The sequence below is a fragment of the Petromyzon marinus genome, chromosome 1, assembly GCF_048934315.1.
Source record: "Petromyzon marinus isolate PM22_M1 ecotype Great Lakes invasive population chromosome 1, UKy_Petmar_22M1.pri1.0, whole genome shotgun sequence".
NCBI lineage: Eukaryota > Metazoa > Chordata > Hyperoartia > Petromyzontiformes > Petromyzontidae > Petromyzon > Petromyzon marinus.
This window is the reverse complement of record NC_133667.1, coordinates 27,430,014-27,450,867: the sequence shown is the minus strand read 5'-3', so window position 1 is coordinate 27,450,867 and position 20,854 is coordinate 27,430,014. Positions and strand designations below refer to the sequence as shown.

Here is a 20,854-nt window from a genome sequence, read left to right as displayed (position 1 = left end):
AAATCAATGTTTGTTGGAATCATATATTATCTATGTACAGTAAAGGGTCCACGTGATTCCACTCTTAGAATTGGTTGCTAATTCATGAGTAAAGATTTGACTCGAGTCGACCGGCGATACTGAATCGCAACAATTCATGGCATTTGCGAGAAAGGTGAATTAATTATCTAGCACAGCGCCACCATGCAGCTGTCAAAATGATTTTGAATTATTATTATTAATGTTGTTGGCATTGTTTCAATTAAGTTCAGGTCCGCTTTTTGTTTACAATAGTGTTATCCAAATTGTGTCAAACAATGTTGCAAGGTTGTCATTTTCAACTTGTTTAATAATAATCTTAATAACAAAAATAATGTCTCTTCATGTATAAACAAAAAAGAGAGAGGCCGAGACAAAGAAGTCACTGTTTAAGCAGCATGATTGTTACAAAAACCAACATTTTCAGCAGCTGTCAAATTGTATTTACAGTCGACAACATGTAACAACAATAAACACAGCGTATGTACAAAGTGTCCATGTTTTTTGCAACACTTATTCTAATTATACACAATCAACAGAAGCTGCAGTTGGTGTAAACACGTCTTTGTTGTTTGTTTTTTCCTGCAGGCGAGACGGATCAATTATCGGCACAATTTGGTCCTCAGAGGTAATAACCAGCATGTCCAATGGCACACTCACTCCCTTCCGGGGCAAGGACCTTCTAAACATTAGCATACTTGACACTTCTCAAAAAAAACATATGTACATTAATATACAACCGCACAAACAGGAGTATGTTAAACGTGTGTGTCTGTGTACAATAGCTCAGTCTGAGAGCGAAACAAAGTCACGTAAAGAAGGCATAACCAAGAGACAAAATAATGCAATACACGCCATTACCTTTGTGAAACCCACCGACACAATAAATTAGACGGATGGTCAAATGCAGTGACCAAAAAAAAACATATTTTAGACATGACCGGGTGTGTTACAACAGTCGGGTGTATTGCAAATATGTGACGGCCTTGTAGTGCAAAGCTCTTTGCGTAAACAACACGTGTGTTGTTGTCGTTGTTCTCCGTCGCTTCCTTTGCCATTTGTTCTGTTGTTCTCATTATCCTTTGTGTTCAGTACGCGCCGGTCGCACTCCGTTCTCCTTCCTCCGAGAGCGCCCCTCACACGCGCAAGCCAAGCAGCCGTGTGCCAATTGTCCCACGAACGGCAATAACAACCGCCGTTGGCCACTGCGCTTGGGCCAGGCTAGGTGCACCAAGAGGCCACGTGAAGTGTCCAAGGCTCGCTGCTGGCAGGTCACGGGACATGACCCAGGTGCCGTGGGTTGACTGACTTGAGATGGCTGGCGGATGCACCACCTCTGCTCCCCACTGTGCCACCTCGTTGTTGTGAAGGCCGCTCCTCCGCCCCCCGTTGTTGTTGCTGGAGGGCGACTGCTTCCAACTGCCCGGAAGCAGCGTCCTTCACGAGCCTCCTCCACAGAGGCTGATCTTGACATAGCTGATACCAGCCATCGGCAAGTCCAATCAGATCCACATCCATCTGTACCGTATCAGTTCATCTGTTCTCTAGCCCATGCCACGTCCGTTTATCCCTCTCAATTCAGACAAACAGAAGCTTCTTTTAGCATTCTGTGGCTGGGCATGCGGGTTATATGACCCAGTCAATGCAGCCTCACCTGCTGAAGGAGCTCACCGATGGGGCTGTGTCCACATGAACACACTAGTCCCATCATTGGAAGTGAGCCAACATAACAAACTGCCCCCCCCCCCACCGAGCTGACTCACGATTACACCAAGGACAATATGCCTTCCGAAACCATAGAATTGAAATGGAGTCTTACCGATGAGCAAGATGCCATTAATATGTTAATGCACCCTTCCTAAAGGCCAAATAATGTAGTTCTGCAGGCGAAAAGGCAGGATATTCGTGATGATGAAGTGATGTTTCTGTTTAACACCTGGGTTGGGCAAGTTTCTCATTATCAAGGTACGGTGAATGATAACGAACAGCATTTTCGCACGTGGTTTCTTTTGCTGCAGCGACTGCAAAGAAAAAAAACTCTGCTGCCCGTTTTTAAATGAAGCGATGAACAAAGTGTTTTACTGCGTGGAAGCAACGGGTTTGTTTTTTGCAGATTAATAAAGTGAACGCGTGCACGCACTGCTGTTGTACGAATCGCGGCTGCATTGGGAAGGCAATGGCAGTAAATTATTATTAGATAATATTGTTATACTATTATCTAATAATAATTTACGTTACCGAGATTGGGGATTTGCCGCGGCATTTTTATCCCGCAGACAATATTTCACCACGATTGCGCAAAACGGGCACAAACACAGATTTAGAATAATCTCACGGAGAAATACGAGGCACAGTTTGAAGCTAACGCTCGCTTGGAGAAGTATGACCCACACATTGGCTGTTTAGATGCCACCGAATGCTGAGGAATATTTGGATGCGTAATAAATATACAACGGATGCACATAATCTGCTGTTAGGAGGATAGGACGTTAAGTTGAATTTATCTTGGTAATATTGTGAAATGTAAATAACTGGTCACCTTACTTGCTTTAACCAATCAGGTAGCAAGAGAAAAACTCTTATGTTTACGTCCTGTGTATGAGTGATGAGTTTCACATTTTAGTTTAATTGAAGAATAATTTCGAATCTTTTCCAGATGTTCGAAGAATTTACTTATTACATACCAAGTATTCCCACTAACGATAGGGAAGTCTCACACCATGCCACGTGGCATTGCTTTTAGGCGGCAAGAGCATGGACGTGACGTCTAGTTTTTCGGATCGTCTGACATTTCGCGTCAAGGCTCTGTACTCCCAAATTATCGGCAAATCGGGGGACATCCCGAGCGTACATGAATCTCATTGAATGCAAACCACAAAAAAATGATCCAGGCGCTTGATGTGGTGTCAGTAGGCATAATTGAAAAAAGATGTAACATTTCACTCTCACACCACAGTATCTGCAGCACTTCAATTTCAATGCGTCACAAACACGCATTCGACGATATAAAATACTTCAGAACCAACAGACGTGCTCCCAGCAATAGATGGGAGCACTTTCTCATGGCATCGCATTTCCACTGCATGTCCTGCAACCTATTACACCCCAAATATATAATTTATAAACCTGATGGGCAATTATTTGCATCGGTCCTATTCCTAATTATCATTGGAGGTCTCGGCAAAAACCAAAACAGAGCAGTGGGTGACACTTCATCATAATTATGCCGTTTTTAGCGCGCGTTTCAACTACCGCGCTGGCAGATGGAATCGAACGGGCGACCCCTCTGGGTTGTGTGCTAACCATTATACCACGGCAGCATCCAGACTGCTACGAGCCGAAGACTTATACATGTCAAGCTTCAGAAGCATCATATGCCAAGACAACAACATTACGGGCCCAATTGGCGACCGTGTGCGTTATGTAGGCGTCGTGAGAAGCACCTTGGTTTCCGAGCAGGTGTGCAAAACGGGACTCGGTTGAATCGTGGGTTCCACTCGTACAAACACCTCCGTTGTTGACGTCAAGAAATTGTACTGCTCGACCGATAATGAATTAAGTGTTTCTTAGGCATGCCTCCCCTACAGGCATAGTAACCTGTTGCCATTCATCAAGCGTGTACGTGTGCGTGCATGTATTATTGGGATGATGGGGCTGCTTCAGTTGAGTAACGTGTACTGTCTGTGCGTCCTTTCTCAGGGACCACAAAGATTACCACTGGAAATTTGTGCCAATGTTATCCAAATCTTTTGTGTTACACTTATCAGAAAATCTAGCGCGTATCATACACTAATTTGATAAAATTCAAATAGAAACAAAATAAACGGTTCTTTTCCGAGCACAGCCATGATGCTTACTTTTTAGCGTGCACCTGAAAAAGTAAACATCAACGAATCAAACACATGTATTAGCTTCCTATTACGTGACGTGTACTGGACTTTTCGGACTGCGATCAGCTGTTGGCACGTCGACTGTAGGAGAGCGGCAACGAATGCACTCGAAAGTCGATGCTTAGAAAGACAATCAACACCGGGGCAGCACCTTCCGTATAAGCACCTCCAATATTTACCACAATCCGTATTTTTTTTGCGTGCGCATGAGTGAAGGAAAATAAACAACAACAACAACAACAGTGCACAGCACCGCGAAAGTCATGGCAAGACGACAAAGCCACCGGTCGCTTCTCGAGTAGGCAGCTGTGCCGAGACATGGCAAGGCAATGGGCACGGGCGAGGGGCTGGGAGCGGAGGGGCTGAGGGGAAGAGGTTGGGATGGGATGCGAAGGGAAGGACAGAGCAGCGTTTGGGCAAGGGAGATAAGGGCAGGCGAGGGGATTTGAGGCGAGGCAAGGGGGTGGAATGAGATGGGATGCGAGGGGATGGGAGAGAGCAGGGAAGGGCAGGAGAGGTGAGGAGACGAGAGATGATTGGAGGGCAGGCGAGGTGGGGGGAGGGCTAAGGTGGCGGGCAAGGCAGGCGAGGGGTGGCTACAGGACGGTTTCCCGAAGGACGCCCACGTGGCTGTGCGGTCGGCTCTGCTCGTCCGATCGCTGCCGCCGGCCCTCCAGGCCCGGCTCGCTGAGGTCCCCGCAGCTGCGGGGAGACGTGGCGGCAGCCCGGCCGTCCCGCGTTGGGGACAGGGGGCTCGTGCGCACCGACTGCGTCTGGGCCATCACCTCATTCATTCACAATTGGTGGAGAGGGGGAAACACGCAGAGAAACACGATAATGCCACGTATAAATATAACGCGACACTCTTCAGAAAGAGGTTTTTTTTTGGTGTGATACTGCATTGGGCCGTGGTGCACAAGCACAAATAACACAAACTCCACACATTCGTCAATGGCACTGCCCTAAAAAATAAAAATAACAATTTTACATTGTTCATCTAGAAACATTCTTAAGGCTCCGTAGTGCATAGCACAGGGCCCCATGGTGTGTGTATATATATAGTGTAGTCTCCAACTATTAGTCTGGCCTCTCTGGCTCTCTGCTGTGAAGAAACGCCATTGCCTGAAGCGCTGCCCAAAATATTTTTTGCTCCATTTTGGACGGCGATGTTAATGAATGCGTCGAGTATTTTTTTGGTAAGAAATGGTAGGTTGGCTTGAACAGCGCACATTGCAAAAAAAAAATCACCTTGGGAGGGGGCGATTAAAATTGTTCCACCCCCAGTGAGCGCACGCGTGTGTTAGACACATCGCAATGTTATACACATTGCTGCAGTAAACATTTACTATTTTGTCACAACATAAACAGAGACAGGGAGAGGGTCACATGGATTTGAGAACGTACCCAATTTGGAAGCATCACATCGACTGTTATGTATGTGTAAAGACCATGTCAGCAAGTCTCGATGTGAAGACAGGGTGCAAAGACAAGGCGCCAGCAAGTCTGGAGGATCTTGGTTGGGAATTCCCCAGAGGTCCTTGATTGGGGAATTCCCCAGAGTGTCCAAAATAGACGGCTGGGGAAATTCCCCCAGAGAATCCACGAGGATAAAAGCAGGGCAAGAAGGCATGTTCGGGGCTGTCGAGAGGGACTCGCTGTCTTCACGTCGTCACTGTCTGCTCGGTCATACGATCTCCACGTCGGCATTGTCTCCTGACGAAGTGGTCCTAAACTGCATCACGTGCAATAAAAGAAACCTCTACAGCTCGAGTCCGGAGTCGTTACGTATGTATATTGATGATGATGTGCATCGTCGGGTGTAGCTGCACATCGACGAAATTAGTGTGTGATAACCAACTCCAGACTGGTGCGCAGTACTCTGCCATTCAGTATGTATATGTTTTGAACTTCTTTCGCACCGTACGTGGCCAACCGTGTGCTAATCGGAGGTGCGGGGGAAGGACAACAAATTAAACACAAAGAGCAGTTTCTCAAGAAGAGTGCATGAGCTTGGGCAGGACACGTCGCTCGAAGCAATGATGGCCGGCGTCTAAGACTAGAGAAGAGAAGAGGGTTGACAACCCGAGGGAGTGACCTCACCCGAGATTCCATCTACAGGGACTGCTCTACTTACGAACATTCGACTTACGAACTTTCAGAGATACAAACAAACCTGTCCGTATGTCCAGTTGCCTGTTCGGACCGAGAGTCGTAAGTTAACAACCGCCTCACAATAGATGGCAGCAGTGGCATCTACATCTACAGAACATGAAGAACCAGTGGCATCTACATCTCCAGGAGATTATATAACTTTTAAAGCCATTCCCTGTGTTTAGTGTACACGCCGTACAACATGCTTGGAATCGACAGACGTAAAGCTGGACTTATGAACAAATCGACTTACGAACAGACCTCTGGAACCTAACACGTTCGTAAGTAGAGGAGTCCCTGAACTGTTGAGACGGAGCGAAGGAGTCGGCTTGTTTGGAGGTGCGGGGTGGAGCGTCAACAACGCAGGACCCATGAGATATGGCGACGGCTGATGTAGGCCTTCATTGAGTCATGGATTCCTAACGGCTGATGGGTGATACTTAATACACCCATTCGTCCTACCTTCTATTTATTTTATTTTTTACAAGTCTTAAGATCGCTTTCATTCGTTCAATCCTGTAAGTGCACTTTTTGTCATAAGTAAATTACTGCTTTGGTCTACGGCAAAATGCAGAAAGAAAATACACCCCTATCACGTTGGGGATTTCAATGCGCACAGTATATTCAATAGATAACAATTCCCTTCCAGGGCCCAGGCTGCTTATTCCATTGGCTTTCCGCCACTTCATGCATGTCCACTAGAGTCTTGTTTTTATAAGCATGGCACAAGTAAACAATGAAATCGATTTAAAATCAAATTAAGAAATGTATGACTACACTGTAGGGTTTCACAGTTTGCGGGCTATTAAAATGTGCACATTATAAAGAGGCAATTTTTCTGATTTCTTTTCACGGAGCAAAATTGCAAATGATTGAAATTTAACTTGCGCCTAGAGCACCGGTTAAAAGCAATCACGGTTGGTAGCATTTCTTTGAAACCTCCTTTGGCCGAACACATTGAACTGAAAAAATGCAACCGCTCCAAAATGTAATCAAAAGAGACAGTGCACGTAATCAGAATTAAGCCCAAAGGAGACAGAAAAAAGTGCAGTGCATTTATCAGTGCAATCAATTAGAAGAGTTGAAAATAAGCAGGATTGATCTGCAATCATTAAATTATATTTGAGGAGTGGATTTTTTTGCAATTGTCAATAACCAAAGGTATTTTTTGATGAATGTTAAGGATTACGGATGCTATATATGAAGCGGATGTTTTGATCTCGTCAGCAAAAAAAGATGTCCTACTTTGACATTCAACACGTGAGAAGCAAATCTATTACATTTTCACCGTCTGCTCCCGTTTGATTTTTTTCCAGACAATCAGAACTATAGAATTAAGACCAACGTACACAGATCTTCAAATCCCTCTGGGGTATCGTCTCAACCCATCAGCTCTCTGGGGTCAAGAAAATTAGGACCGTTTTTTTTGGCCATCAACATTGGTTGTCATTAGGAGGAGATTGAAGCCTGGCATTCACATGGAATTTCCAGCACTGGCTCAAGACCACCAGCAGAGATGAGCACCCCCCAGTACTCATTTGAGAATAAAAACTCAGATTGTAAGTACACGCTCTGAATTAAATACATACGTCTTAACATCACAATGTGCCAGGAATGTGTGAACAATTATCCTTCACGTTGACTGGGTGACTTGAAAAGTGTCACGGCGGCAAGCTGCCCTCCGGTCTGGAGCTCTACGATGTCCTCTCGGACGTGTTCCATGCCGAAGCAACATTGAACACAGCAGGTAACGTCTACTGTAGAGGCCGACCGAAACTGAATTTCTGGTTTCGGCCGAAACCGAAGCCGAAGGTAAAAAATTTACTTTCGGCCAATACCGAAAGTTTATCTCCGAGACCGAAACAGAAAGGTACATAACCGAAGTTACCGAACACAAGATTGATTAAATATGTCATGATGCAATGCTACTTTAATCAAAAAGAAATCTAGAACTAATCATTCAGAGCTAAATATAAAATCTTGAGGTGTTACTTACTCAGTAATTATATCCAAACAAACGAATGTTGTAGTTAAGAAACAACAGTTTTTCCGCATTCAGCCAGACAGGCTGCCGTCTGTTGACCGGTCGTATCGACATTAGCAGACCATGGTTGCGGCTGTAACCTCGCTCCCAAGCTGCTGCTGCTGCTGCTGCCGTGTGTGTTTGTGTGTTTGTGTGTACGTGTGTGTATGTGTGTACGTGTGTGTGTTTGTGTGTGTGTACGTGTGTGTGTGTGTTTGCAGCCTATCGCATAGGATTGCCTAGCGCCGACTGACCGGCCGATAGGCAGAGTGATAGACGTAGCACGAGCGTTAGATTCTCAATATAGATCTTCGGTTGACGAATGACAACCGAAAGTCAATATCAGTTTCAGCCGAAACCAAAACCAGACCGAAAGTAAAAAAATTTACTTTCGGCCGAAACCAAAAGTAAACCGAAAGTAAAAAATTGACTTTCAGCCAAAACCGAAAGTATGCTAAAAGAGGCCATTTGCCAACTTTAGGCGCCGAAACCGAATTTCGGTCGGCCTCTAGTCCACTGCATTGCTCTTCACTTCGCACGACGTCGCTTCCGACGTTCCTACCTGATCGAGGACGCTGGCGCTGAGGATCGCCTCCTCCATGTGCCTCTCGTCCGACGCGATCACAGACTTGATGTCGTTGACCACGTGACGTACGTCGGGCGGCAGGTCACCGCTGGAGCTCTCGAGGAAGCGAGACACGAGGATCTTGGTGTCCTCGTAGGTTTGCAGGTCCACGAGCGAGCGAGGCCGCTCCCTGGGAGCCTCCGGCGGTGGGCTCATTCGAAAGGACTGCGCAGAGCCCGTGCCGGCGTTCCGGACTCCCGGCTCGGACGGGCAGATGTCATCAAGCACGTCACAGCAGAGTCCCTCTTCTACGTCCACGTTAGGGGATAGCGAGCCGGAGCTCAACTGGCCACCTCTGTCTGTAAAACGAGAACGCCGTGTGAAATGCTGCCGAGGCTGTGCCGTGCGGCTCGTTGATGTGCTTTAAAAGGGTTGTAGAGAGTGTTGTTCGGCAGGATGTCCGACGTTTCGCCGAAGAAGCACGCGGAGCGAAACATCGGACATCGTAGCGGACGTAATTTCAGCTGGAGCAGTCCGGAGCTAAACTCCAGAAAATATTTGTTCAGAATATATTTCCGCAACATTATCCGGGGTACGCCCTACTTCATGACCCTCCACCACTCTCCAACCTCAGGCCATTTGGGCCCCAGAAACTATTCAATGAGAAATTAAGCCCTGACATCATGCGAAAGAGCATGCAGTACAACCCAGAAAACACACCGGTGAGCTATATTGGCGGCATTTGGTTCAAATAATGTACAAACAGTGACGTAGATTGTACGTGTGTGTGTGCGTACATTTGTGTGGTACGCTCAAGGAGAAGAGGGCAACAATGTGTATGACAAAGGAGCACAAAGGACGCATTGTATAGACCGAACACAACTCTTACTTTGTAGCTTCCACATTTGCGGAAACCCGCCTCTCTACTTTGAGCAAACAACACTGACAAGGAACAAGGGTAATTTAAAATATATAATCCATTTTTTTCACTCTGAAAAAAGGGCTTTTATAAAGCAAACTGTCAAAACTTGTTTTATTCTTTAGAGGAATTAAGCTAACATAATCCTAAGCAATCAACCAAAATCCACAATTAAATGAACACATCTTCCCAGAGGAACTTAAAAAAACACATGTGTTTGCTATTGCTATTCAAGCACAACATCGAGAGTAAATAAGCAAAATGCGGTTGTTGTTTCAGTGCCAAATCTCCGTTTGCGCATTAGGCTTTCTCCAATTAAGCTGCTCACCCAACCAACCACACTGACAGCATCTGGCAGGGTGGCCCAGGCTTGGAGCTAATGATCCTCCTGCAGGCTCACCACCCAGACCGCCTGATAAATGGCTATGCAACCTGCCCAGAGATGGGCACATTTAAACCCGGCTCTAAAGGGCATAAATGGAGCGGAAAGTATGTGCATTAGCCCATATTGGAAAGTCAACAATTACGCACAATGGCATTGGTTGGGTGGGGGAGCCAAACGCATGGCAATTCTTCAGGAAAGAAGTAACCGATTCATGGAAGTATTTTCTTTTCTTACCCCAGGGATATGAACTCTGATGTCTACTTGAAGATACATTTCAGTGGCAAAGGTCATTTAAAGGTTTTCACTCTTGCAAATTCATGTTCAACGTGCGTGCCTTTTCACCAATAACAATAATTACACTCTTTATACCGACGCTCATTCCGTGCATTTGTAACGCACACGTCCATTCTGGATGTCGAATTGGTATCTCGGAAAGAAAAAAAACACACACGCACACATCTTCAATTTGTTTTTAAATCGCTAATGACACATACCTCATCTGAATCGTAATGAAAGCCAAAACGGCGAACTCGTGTTCATGTTGCGAACGACAAAGGCCAGCACAATTCAATCATCTCTCGGTTAATCACCCACTGCCTTGCTCCATCTCCCATCTCTTTAGAGGGCGGGTTGTGGCGGAGGATGTGGGGGATACGACGTCTGATTGATGTCTTCTGGGGGCCTCATTAATCACGCTTAAAAGTATCTGGTTCGGGCGAGCCATTAGCCCTGCCACTGACTGCCACGGCGGAGAGGAGGGGCAAACGAGCTCGTCCAGTCCTCCGTGCCACTGTTATGATATTCGGCCATCTGATCTCCCCTTGGAATTCAATACTCGACTTACAGTAGAGAATGGAGCTTTTCACAGACGTCTGAAATGACTGCAGGGTTTATTATTTACGTGCCCACTCCAATGAACCAATACGTGGTTTAATTTTATGCGTTAGGAGGAAAGGGTCAATTGTGAATGCACATCTAAACCTTTGATTTCCGCTTACGAATTACATTTCCAATCAAAGTATGCACCGCAGATCAAATATAGAGAGATTATATTAAAGCAAATGTAAGTTACGGATTGCAGGATTGAAAACTCGCTGTGAATTAAACAATCGGTTGCCTTTCTGTTTATTCCTGCAGGGAGAAAAAGTATGCCGTTTCTTTGTATGCACTGTATGCTATTTATGGGTGGAGCAGTAGCTAGCTCACCACTTTGAATCTTGTGACCCGAGTTCGATTCCCAGATGCAGATAACTCAGTGGGTAATATGTAAATCTGTACGGGTACCACTCGCACCCCCCACTTCTCTATGAACCCACACTGAAAATGATGGTGAAATATGGTCAAACATCCCCCACGACCGAACAGCTTGATCAATGGCCATGAATTAATAGGAAGAATGTGCACGTTCTGTGTAACAAAATAACTGCCCAAACGTTTGTACTAGATCCTGCTTGCGTGTAATATTTCAAAATTATACGATATTGTTCAATTAAAATATGCAAATAAAAAACTAAATATTTAACGTGCGTAAAGAAGAATGGAGAGACACATGCTTGGAGTTAAATGACAACATATGCCTCGTTGAACATAGCCTTTCAAAACTGTTGATAAAAGTGGGCTTGTGCAGCAGACGTCACAAGAATGGATGATGGTCGAAGGTCAAAGAATAATAACAGAGCGGTGGCCAAGGGATGGAACATGTCTGAATGGACGCCCTCCGGGGAGATGGAGCAATACAAATCAAATCTTGTACATGTGCTGGTTAGATTGTTGCATTGCTGGATAGATTGTTGCATTGCTGGATCATGGGAGGCTGAAGATAATAAAATATTATAAACACTTTGCATGAAACAATTTCTCTTTTATCGATGAAAAGCTGCAGGCAAATTCTACATTTTGTTTCCGCGTTGCCGAGTTAACCAAAATTTACCGACCGTAAAACATTCATGAATCGACGACAGAAAGCACGCACACAGTGGCACAATTAATCCTAGCTTCCTGAACACTTGCTGCTCACAACCCTGAACAACTAATAAAGTCACAGCTGTTTGTATCCGCGCGCAGTACAAGGGTGTGTGCCTTTTCGTCCGCACGTTACACGGCCACGTGGACACAGTGGACAGCATATGGTCACTCGCGAGCGATTTGTAAATATTCAACACGCGTTAGACGCGGGCACGCGCTCTCTCGTGTGTTTACGACACGTTGTTCGTTGGCTATCACTCGCGGGATAACGAGTACATTTTAAAGGGTTCAACTTACATGGGCGTGAAACTCGCTGAGCATAGTCCACACATTGTTAACCTTGCAGTCGCATTCCTTTAACGGTCATTAAGCCCTATCAATCAATCAGTCGGTGCAGCGGTTAAATGCGGCCCGTGTCTATAGGGCACAAAGCTGTCGGGCACCTGTTGGGTTCACTTAAGCAGGCCCCAAAATTAACCAACAGCCAAGGCTGTTAGTAATTTGCAGTCTGCCATCACGCCCACTCGTTCGACCTACCCCACAAAGGCTCTCCATATGAAAGTGACATTCATTTGCGTGTCTTACTGGTAGAGTAACTGTAATCAGGATTCACCACACTTCCATCCCCTTTTTCTCTTGGCTTTAGTGTCACGGCCCTTACAAATAAAATGTTGGATTCGGCATTCGTCCAAAACCTCCAGAACCTATGCCTATGTTAAAAAATAATTGTTTTTAATATTTTCCCCCAATTTGTTGGCTGGAGTACGATCGAACATCGACGTTTTTTTGTATTTAATATCTAACATTTCCATAGATCTGGGCTTAAAAATGCAAAAGTAAGAAAACCAAACTGGCCCAAAAATGTCTCAATTGTAAGCATAATCTGAACAATATTTGCATGACAACTTTCAGCATTTTAGGCCATTTAGAACATCATGAGTCACTCATGACCTCCACCACAGTGGTGAAATGTTAACTCCCTCGCCTGGGTTACAGGAGGTCGTGGGTACGATCCAGACCCTGACGCCTGTATATCTGGAGTTTGCATGTCCTCCCCGTAGTCATGTGGATTTTTCTCTAGGTTCTCCGATTTTTCCCTCCACATTTAGAAACATGCGTTTAGAGTATTTGGCTGCTATAAATTACCACATGATCAGCCACTTCCTTGAACTATTGTTTGTGGCCAGGTCACTTCTGAAAAAAAGCTAATATCTGACTGGGCCTTATCTGGTAAAATAAAAAACATTGTTTAGTTTATTTATCTCAGTAACATGCGCTGACAGTTTGTCAAAGGGATTTCCTCACCACACTTTACGCCGTACAGTGGGAATTAGTGAAGCGGGGAAGGCCCTGGGAATGACCCAGACATCAGTTTCCACTGCTCATTTTTCTCCATGGCTGGGAATTGAACTTGGATTGCTGGGTTCACAGTGCAGGACATTAACCAATACGCCACCACTCCACCCCCTATTTATTTACTGCAGCCTGTTGTCAATTCATTAGTAAATGAAGACCTACCCAGGCTGTGTCGGTTATAAGGGTTATTTAACCACACTGAAGATTACTTTAGCCACTTCATTCGCACAAATTCTAATGTTTATGAGCACATGTATCCATTTGCTAATTTTAAAGAGCTGACAGTAACTAATGTGCATGCCAGAGTGTTTATTTTTTTGGCCGTGCTTTCAGTTTGAAGTGTGCCCAACATTGTATAGGCATGTGTTTCATACGTTTTGACACGGCCCTGTAAGTTAGTAACTTGGGAAACACATTTTTCAGTTAATCTAGGCTCTGTGACTTGTTCCATCAGATCGCAGCCTGGCAAGTCCACGCTGCCTGCCACATGGCATATTTTAAAATAAACAAAAAATACTGCTGCCGGACTCTCAATTTCCAAGATTATAGTGCAGCACTTGTCAAGTGAATAACAGTGTACCATCATTCAACACGATAGAGAAACCCTAACCACAAGGCCAATTTCCATTCTCCCCACTGCTTCCAAAGAAATCAGAAAAGCATGGCACATGCAACACACTGTTGGGTTTTCCCCTTTGAGATCAAGGTAAGTCCTCAAGACTCTTCCAGAAGGGTCCATCATTGGGACTGATTGAATGTGGGCGGAACAAAGAGTGTCTGGAGCAACATTCACACGTATGAGGGGATAATGCTGAGAGGTCCTCACAGATGGGTTCATAAACCCATTTGCTGCCCTGCCATCTTCCTTGCCACCTTCCAGCCCATCGTATTTGGGAATATCACAAACCTACAAGAGCGACCAATCATTGCCTCGGAAAGCATGCATGTGTAGCCACGTAGAATTGGTCACTACGTTGCATAGCACTGGCTGCTGCCAGGGAAGGGGATCTGCAGAGTGAAGAAGCCCTGACTGACAGCAGGCCACGTGACAGACCCGAGAGGGATCTAGGGTAAAGGTTACAAAGGGGACGCGTCGAGAGCCCCGCTCGTGGGTTCCAGAAGGGGGCCGTGGCCTCGCTCCGCCTCGGCCACGCTGACAGGATAAAAGGGTACCCCGAGCGGGAGATCGGGGCTGTCGTTTGGAGTGGTATCCCCTCGTCGTTGTCGTCGTCGCTGCTGTCGCCTTCACCGCTGTCGTCATCCACTTGGTAACTGCGCTGCTAGCTGCAGCTGGCTGTCTTAGTTCAGCGCCGTCAGTGTCGGATGGCGAGCAACCAGTATAGATGTGTTTAAGCGAAAGACAGCGTTGTGTAACAGCAGAGAGTGTGTGACAGTGTGCTCGGTGTTTAATTAAAGAATTGCCTCCAAGAAGTTACGTCTCCAAGTCAGTCACTACACATGCACCACCATGCCAAGATTGCGTGACTGCCTAAAATCAGATTTTTCAAATCATTGTCCACACCCATTCACTTACCTTCTCCGCTCTAAACACATTTAAAGCTTTTAATCACAGGCCCGAAACGCCAAGCGGCCAGCAACAAATAGCACAATTGAAGGTATGACAGATAAGTGTCAACACATTGCTCGAACTGCGCCAAGCTGAGCAGGGGTCAACACTGGACACTGGCGCAGGAAAAGGAATCTCTCACCGGAGTCGGGCTGGGACTCGGCGTTCCTGGACGTCGGCCGCGCTCCACCGCCGCTCCGTCTCCGCCGCTTGGCGCGACCGCGCTCGCCGCGCGCCGTGGCCCGCTTGCTGCGCTGCGCCGGCGCCGCCGCGCCCTTCCGCGCGTCCGCGCCGCCGTCCCCGCCGCCGCCGCCGCCGCTCGGGGGGCTGCCGTCCGGCGAGCTCGGCCGCGGGACGGCGGGCCGAGACGGCGCGACGCCGCCGGCGACGGCGCATCCTCCTCCTGCTCCACCTCCTCCGCCGTGTCTCCCTCTCGCGTGCACCTCCACCGACACCGAAGCATCGCGGCACGGGCCCCCGCCACCCTCGACGCGCGCCGCTCGCTCCGCGACGCCAATGTCCACGGCGAGGGCCTGTCTCCCCTGCCCCGGGGGGCACGGGCCCCCGAGGCTGAAGTTCCGTCCGGGAAAATCCACGTCGTCGTCGTGCTCGTCGGCCGCGGCGTTCGGGGTTTGCCCTTCCGCAACGCAGCACTGCCGTTGTCTCGCGTCCGTACCGTCCACAACTTCCTCCACAAATGTAACGTCCCGCGTCTCGTGCTCCGTGCCGACGACATTGGCTTCACTGGATGCAGTACGCCTCTCGCCCTCACCGTGCGACGTCCCGTTGGGGGTTTGGCGCGCTTGAACGTCGCCCTCGACGCTGTGAGTCTGAGCCGCGGTGGCAACCTGACGCACGCCACCGCCGCCCTCGACGTCCCGGGTTTGCTCGGCGGTCCCGACGCTTACGCTCTGCCCTATGAGCCCGCTGTGGCGTTTGGTGGGCCTCCAGTTCTGAGCGTCGTCCACCGCGTCCGTTTTGCCGGCGTGTTTCCCTTCCTGCACCGGCTGCGAGATGGAGATCACCTCCACGTGGTGACTGATGGCCGCCCTGCGGGCCTGGCTACGCCGGGATCCAAAGTGCCTGCCAGTGGCGTGGCGAGCCAGGGCCAGGCCGCTCTCCTGGCTCTGAGGTCGGCCGCGCCCATGAGGCCTCTGCCGTGCCGGCTCAGAGGGGCCTCCACCGCCGCCGCCGCCGCCGCCGCCGCCACCCCCACCCCCGCCCCCGCCGGTGTCCTCAAGGCTGGACGCGATGGTATCCGGCGCCGTGCCGTGCAGCGCACCATACATCGGGACGTCTCGCGAGCGGACGGGGGCTCGGCCGCTGAGCGTGCTCGAGTCTTCCGACAGCCGCCTCTCCGCAACGTTGCCAACCGCATTGCCTGCGCCGGGCCAAATATAACTTGAGGTCAAATTAAATGTGGTTTGCCGACATGGTCCTAGTGCAGCTTCTCGCCGACTCAAGTCAATTTTTCGATCGTTTTCAATTTGAGTAATCGCGTGCCCCTCCCAGCAATATTTTTTGTTAACCGACTCCCATCAAACAGACCGAAGGGATTGTATTTATGGGAAGGATTCCAGCGCGACATTTTTGCAGGGCCGCATTGTGCCAGCACGTCAACGTACGCACAGCCCGCCAAGTTGGGCCGTGCGCACGTTGGCGTAGAGAGTGAATTCAATGAATCGGCGCGCCTCATTTTATCCCGAAGTGGTGCTATTACGACTGGCAAATTGCCTTGCAGGAAACGTACTCGGTTTAAAAATATTTCTTCGGCAACGCGTAAATAACACGCCGTGTTACCGAGACACACGCGGCACACACATCTTGCAGCAAATAAACTTTTCTGCGCACAATTAACGCCCGGGCAACAATTTATTTTAAAAAAAAAACAAAAAAACATCCAGTTAATTAAAAAGCCGCGCTCCAATTTAACGCCGCTCCAAACAAAGGAGGTTAAAAGTTTCCGAGCTCCAAGCTTTGCACTCCGGAGACCAATTATGGTGGCTCACCGTCGCTAGAGAATCTGCGCGCCTGGGTGCCCGGCTCCCCCGTGCCCGGCTCCAGGCCTTGCGTGAGAACGGCCGCTTGATGGATCACATCCGGCTGCTCAAGGGTGAGAAAACGACCTGTCACCTTCCCAGCACGAGCAGCAGGGGGGTGGGGGGGGGGGGAGAACCTGTGTGATGCGATTGCACAGCTCCCCCACCCCCCCCACTTCCACCCTCTTTTCAACCCCCCACACCCCCTGGAGGCTGCAAGGTGATTACGGCAGGATGCAACGAAGGTCATTTTGCGAGCCACCCCCCCCCCCCGCCGCCCCCCAAGGATGTCAGAGAAGAAAAAATAAATAACAAACACTCACTATGGCTACATCAGACAAGGCCTTAATGATGCAGCACATCGATGATGCGGGCAGTGCGTAACGCTTTCGTGGTTAATGCAGCTCTCCGAAGCGTTTTCGGTTTTGTGCCGCGTCTTGTTTCGGAACGATGGTCCGACGTTTCGCTCCACGTGCTGGGAGCTTCTTCAGCTCCTCCTTCGGTGCCTGGGGTTGAGCAGCAGGAAGGTCACTTCCTCCCTGGGAGCTGCTCGATTCAGTTGCTGAAGAAGCCCCCAGCGCCTCGGAGGTGGCGCCGAACAACACGCCGCAGTACAACCCGGACAGCGCAGCGGAAAGATAGCGGCGAAGACCGCCACTTTCCAAGGAGCTAAGGCACTCGACTGCCCTTTTATTAACTACCTGGTCGCACATTGAGAGAATAAATTCACTTGACACTTTGATGGCCATCTCAAGCGATGAGTCACACTGCTATGTAGGCTTGATGAGAGAATGCAATAGGCTAATAAAGCGATGCCATTATTCAATTGCAAAAGCTTTGTATAAATTGAATTATTAACATGGAGCAAACAGATGAATGAGAAATGTAATGTGTAAAAAGAATACTAATGCTGCTACTGCTGCTGCTGATGGATAATGCACTAAATTATGAAGCACTGCACTGCATCTATATGGATATAATAACAGCTACATCAAGGTTCTATCCACTGCTGAACGAAGGCCTTCACCAGCTCTCATCATCTCTCACGGTCTCAGCAATGCAACGATGCGTACAACTCCTGAACGCGCAATAAAGTAATCGCTTCATTTCCGCAACAGACGTCCTCTCGGGCTGTTTCCCACCTTCGGCTGCTTCTCCGTCATTAAGTCTCGACCGCCGGCCATGCTCTCTTTTAGCGACGTTTCCTGCCCAAGCCTTCTTGGGGCACCGCAGTGGCGAGATGTTAAATACCTCGTCTGGTACGCAGGAGGTCGTGGATTCTATCCCAACCCTGACGCCTGCTGCTGTATATTTGGAGTTTGCGTGTTCTCGCCGTGGTCACGTGGATTTTTCTCCGAGTCCTCCAGTTTTTCCCCCCACGTTTAGAAACATGCGTTTAGAGTCTTTGGCTGCTATAAAATGTCCACGTGATGATAAGGCACTTCGTTGAGATACCATTTGTGGCCAGGTTGCTTCTGCAAAAGAGCTACATAGTTCAGTGGCCCTTGCCTAGTAAAAAAAAACTATTAAATATTTGAGTTTTATTTTTTTATATGTTCTTTATATATATACGCACAACTACAAAAATAAGGATATTTTCACTGGAGTGCCTAACATATGTAACACGTGTGTGTATATATATGTGCGCTCACTTGTGGTAGAATGATTAATATCTCCCCATACCCACAATGGTGACTCTATGAATTGTTGTGGGTCCAGTCCATAATTCAATTCAAGAATTGATTATTTTTTTAGAGAGCAGTGAGTGGGTACTGCCTTTACTGGCTGCAGGGTTGAAATGAACCCATTAGGTACAAAATACGTACGAAACGGAAAATATAAATAACAAACGTGCGCAATCCATCGCGTGGGCCGTGAGCTTATGAATCGGTATTACACGATTAATCGAGGCACCGTTCCACCTCTGCCACTCACATACAAAAGGCCTCCATTGAAAGAGACTCTCAGCCACGCCTCGTGTAAATAAATAATGTATGCCTCTGTCTCTTGGTGACAAACAAAACGATAAAACACAATCCACTGACACAACCTGACAAATCGTCTATGATCGTCACTCATTATGCGCACTGGGAAACAAAGGATGCGTACAACACTCTTGCTTCGCATCGCGAATGTGGTAACGGCATTTTATTGCCATTGATGGGGGTCAAACACCTTTGAGTTAGGGGTCAGGGTCGAGAGGTCATTGCAGCCATTGTCGACTGACACCACGAACCCTCTCTGCATTGCGTCTTCTGATAGATCCCACAACTATTGAGCAGTTGACACCTGACCCCTAAGTTCCACTTATACAATGGTCCTCTCTTACTATCCCGGGGTCATTGACCTCTGGGTGCCCGCTCCAATTTCTGTATTTTTCACCTGTCTCCACATGCAGCCCGCCCATTACAACCTCCTCCACTCCTCCGAGTTATGTTGACATGATCCTTCCAAGTTGCTTACCCTATCCTGCTATGAAATTCCAAGCATCTTCTGCAAAAAAACAGACACTTCCTTTCTGTGTTAAAGTCCACCACTCTGGCAGGTACAAAGAAACGCAGGCATGAATCATGCCTCACTGCTCCTTCCCACGCCTTTGCCATCACTCTAAATCAGGGGAGGGGAAAACGCCCTTACTTTGGGTGAATGGGACTTTTCAATATCTTTGGCGGGTGACCACACATTAATAACACACACCTTAGCGTTATCCAATAATAACACCAAAAAAAACCGCACGTGCCAACCAAGTAAAAAAAAGAGGCCTTTGCAGTGACAGACGTGGCTGAACGTGCTAAAATTAGAAACGCAGTAGGACTCAATTAGTGCAGCTGAGATGCTTTCAGCATTGGATGAATACCTTTTCCGGGCTGTTTCGTAGTCGGAAGGCTTCGTGGCAGCAGATCTCATGAAATTTTACAACTGAGATTTCGTATGGCGTATAAAGCGGGCCAGCCGTATGAACGGAAGACACGGGGTCGTGTGAAGTGAGGTCAGGGGCCCCCTTCGCCCTCTGGGCTCCTGCCCCTCGCCGATCCCCTTTGTCTTCCCAATGCAATGATGCCTCATCGCTTCTCGCCCCACACGCCCCCTTCCCCAGCTTTCTGTCACAACCCAGCTACGACCAGGCCTATACCGCATCAAAATACACCACCACTTACAATAGTCCAATTCTTCTTTTAAAATCATGATCATCCCAGGCACAAATTGCACAAGTGCTGTACAGGTAAAGGTGCTATATAAATCTCGATAAGACAAGACTAAGATGCTCATAGCGACGGATAAGATATCATTCACGGGCCGTTTCGTGGCCCCTATGAAGTTCAGCCGAAGGCCACGTGAGATGAATACGTGGGCAAGGTTAGTAGAGTCCCCACCGCTGCTGCCGCTGTAAATCCACACGCACGCACACGGGCCGCGTGGCCTTGGGGCCGACGAAGGCGTACCTGGGTGGTACGGGTCTGGGCGACGACGGCCTCGTATGGGGGTGGCAGCTCCCCGGGATACACGGCCTCGCACCCGACCCGTGGCACGCAGATGTCATAGGGACAGTGGATCAGGTGCAGCCGCGACGTTCTACCAAAAGAAAAACACCAGCTTTTAAATAGGCACATCGACCGCCCCCGCAAGCAGCAATTACAATTTTGAAAGAAGGTCGGTGGTTTCTGTCTGAAATGAGCACTGAGGCGCAAGTGCTCAGCTCCTGTTCACAGCCCTGAGCCGGTGGTGGAAATTCCACGGTCGAGTCTAGCCTCAGGACCACACCCACTGGTTGACTTCCACGCAAGCACGGCTCATCCACCCACGAATAATCGAGAGTTAACGCACCGTATGCAGCTGCTGCAATAATGAAACCCACGGAGATACTTGTAACTTTGACGCACGTTGAGAGCGGGGTCGGTGGGTTGCGAAAACATCGCCGCATGTGCGAGACACCGATCTACAGGGCTGGCGAGGTGGTCATTAGAACGCTGGTTGC

At 48.2% G+C, this 20,854-nt stretch overlaps 1 protein-coding gene across 3 annotated transcripts in view; it reads right to left on the bottom strand.

The window, feature by feature from the left end:
- Window positions 1-400: 400 nt before the first annotated feature.
- The window catches only part of LOC116941764 (uncharacterized), a 78,598-nt gene continuing 58,144 nt past the window's right edge, over window positions 401-20,854 (bottom strand). For 2 of the 3 annotated variants that reach the window (XM_076066452.1, XM_076066460.1), the window contains 5 exons: window positions 20,322-20,451; window positions 16,849-16,972; window positions 14,982-16,220; window positions 8,645-9,006; window positions 401-4,693 (listed from right to left, as the gene is read on the bottom strand). In XM_076066452.1, coding sequence (XP_075922567.1) covers window positions 4,505-4,693; window positions 8,645-9,006; window positions 14,982-16,220; window positions 16,849-16,972; window positions 20,322-20,451 — 2,044 coding nt within the window. In that variant the 3' untranslated portion in view covers window positions 401-4,504. The remainder of the gene's footprint in view (window positions 4,694-8,644; window positions 9,007-14,981; window positions 16,221-16,848; window positions 16,973-20,321; window positions 20,452-20,854) is intronic. The other variant, XM_032953140.2, reaches the window with a different exon arrangement.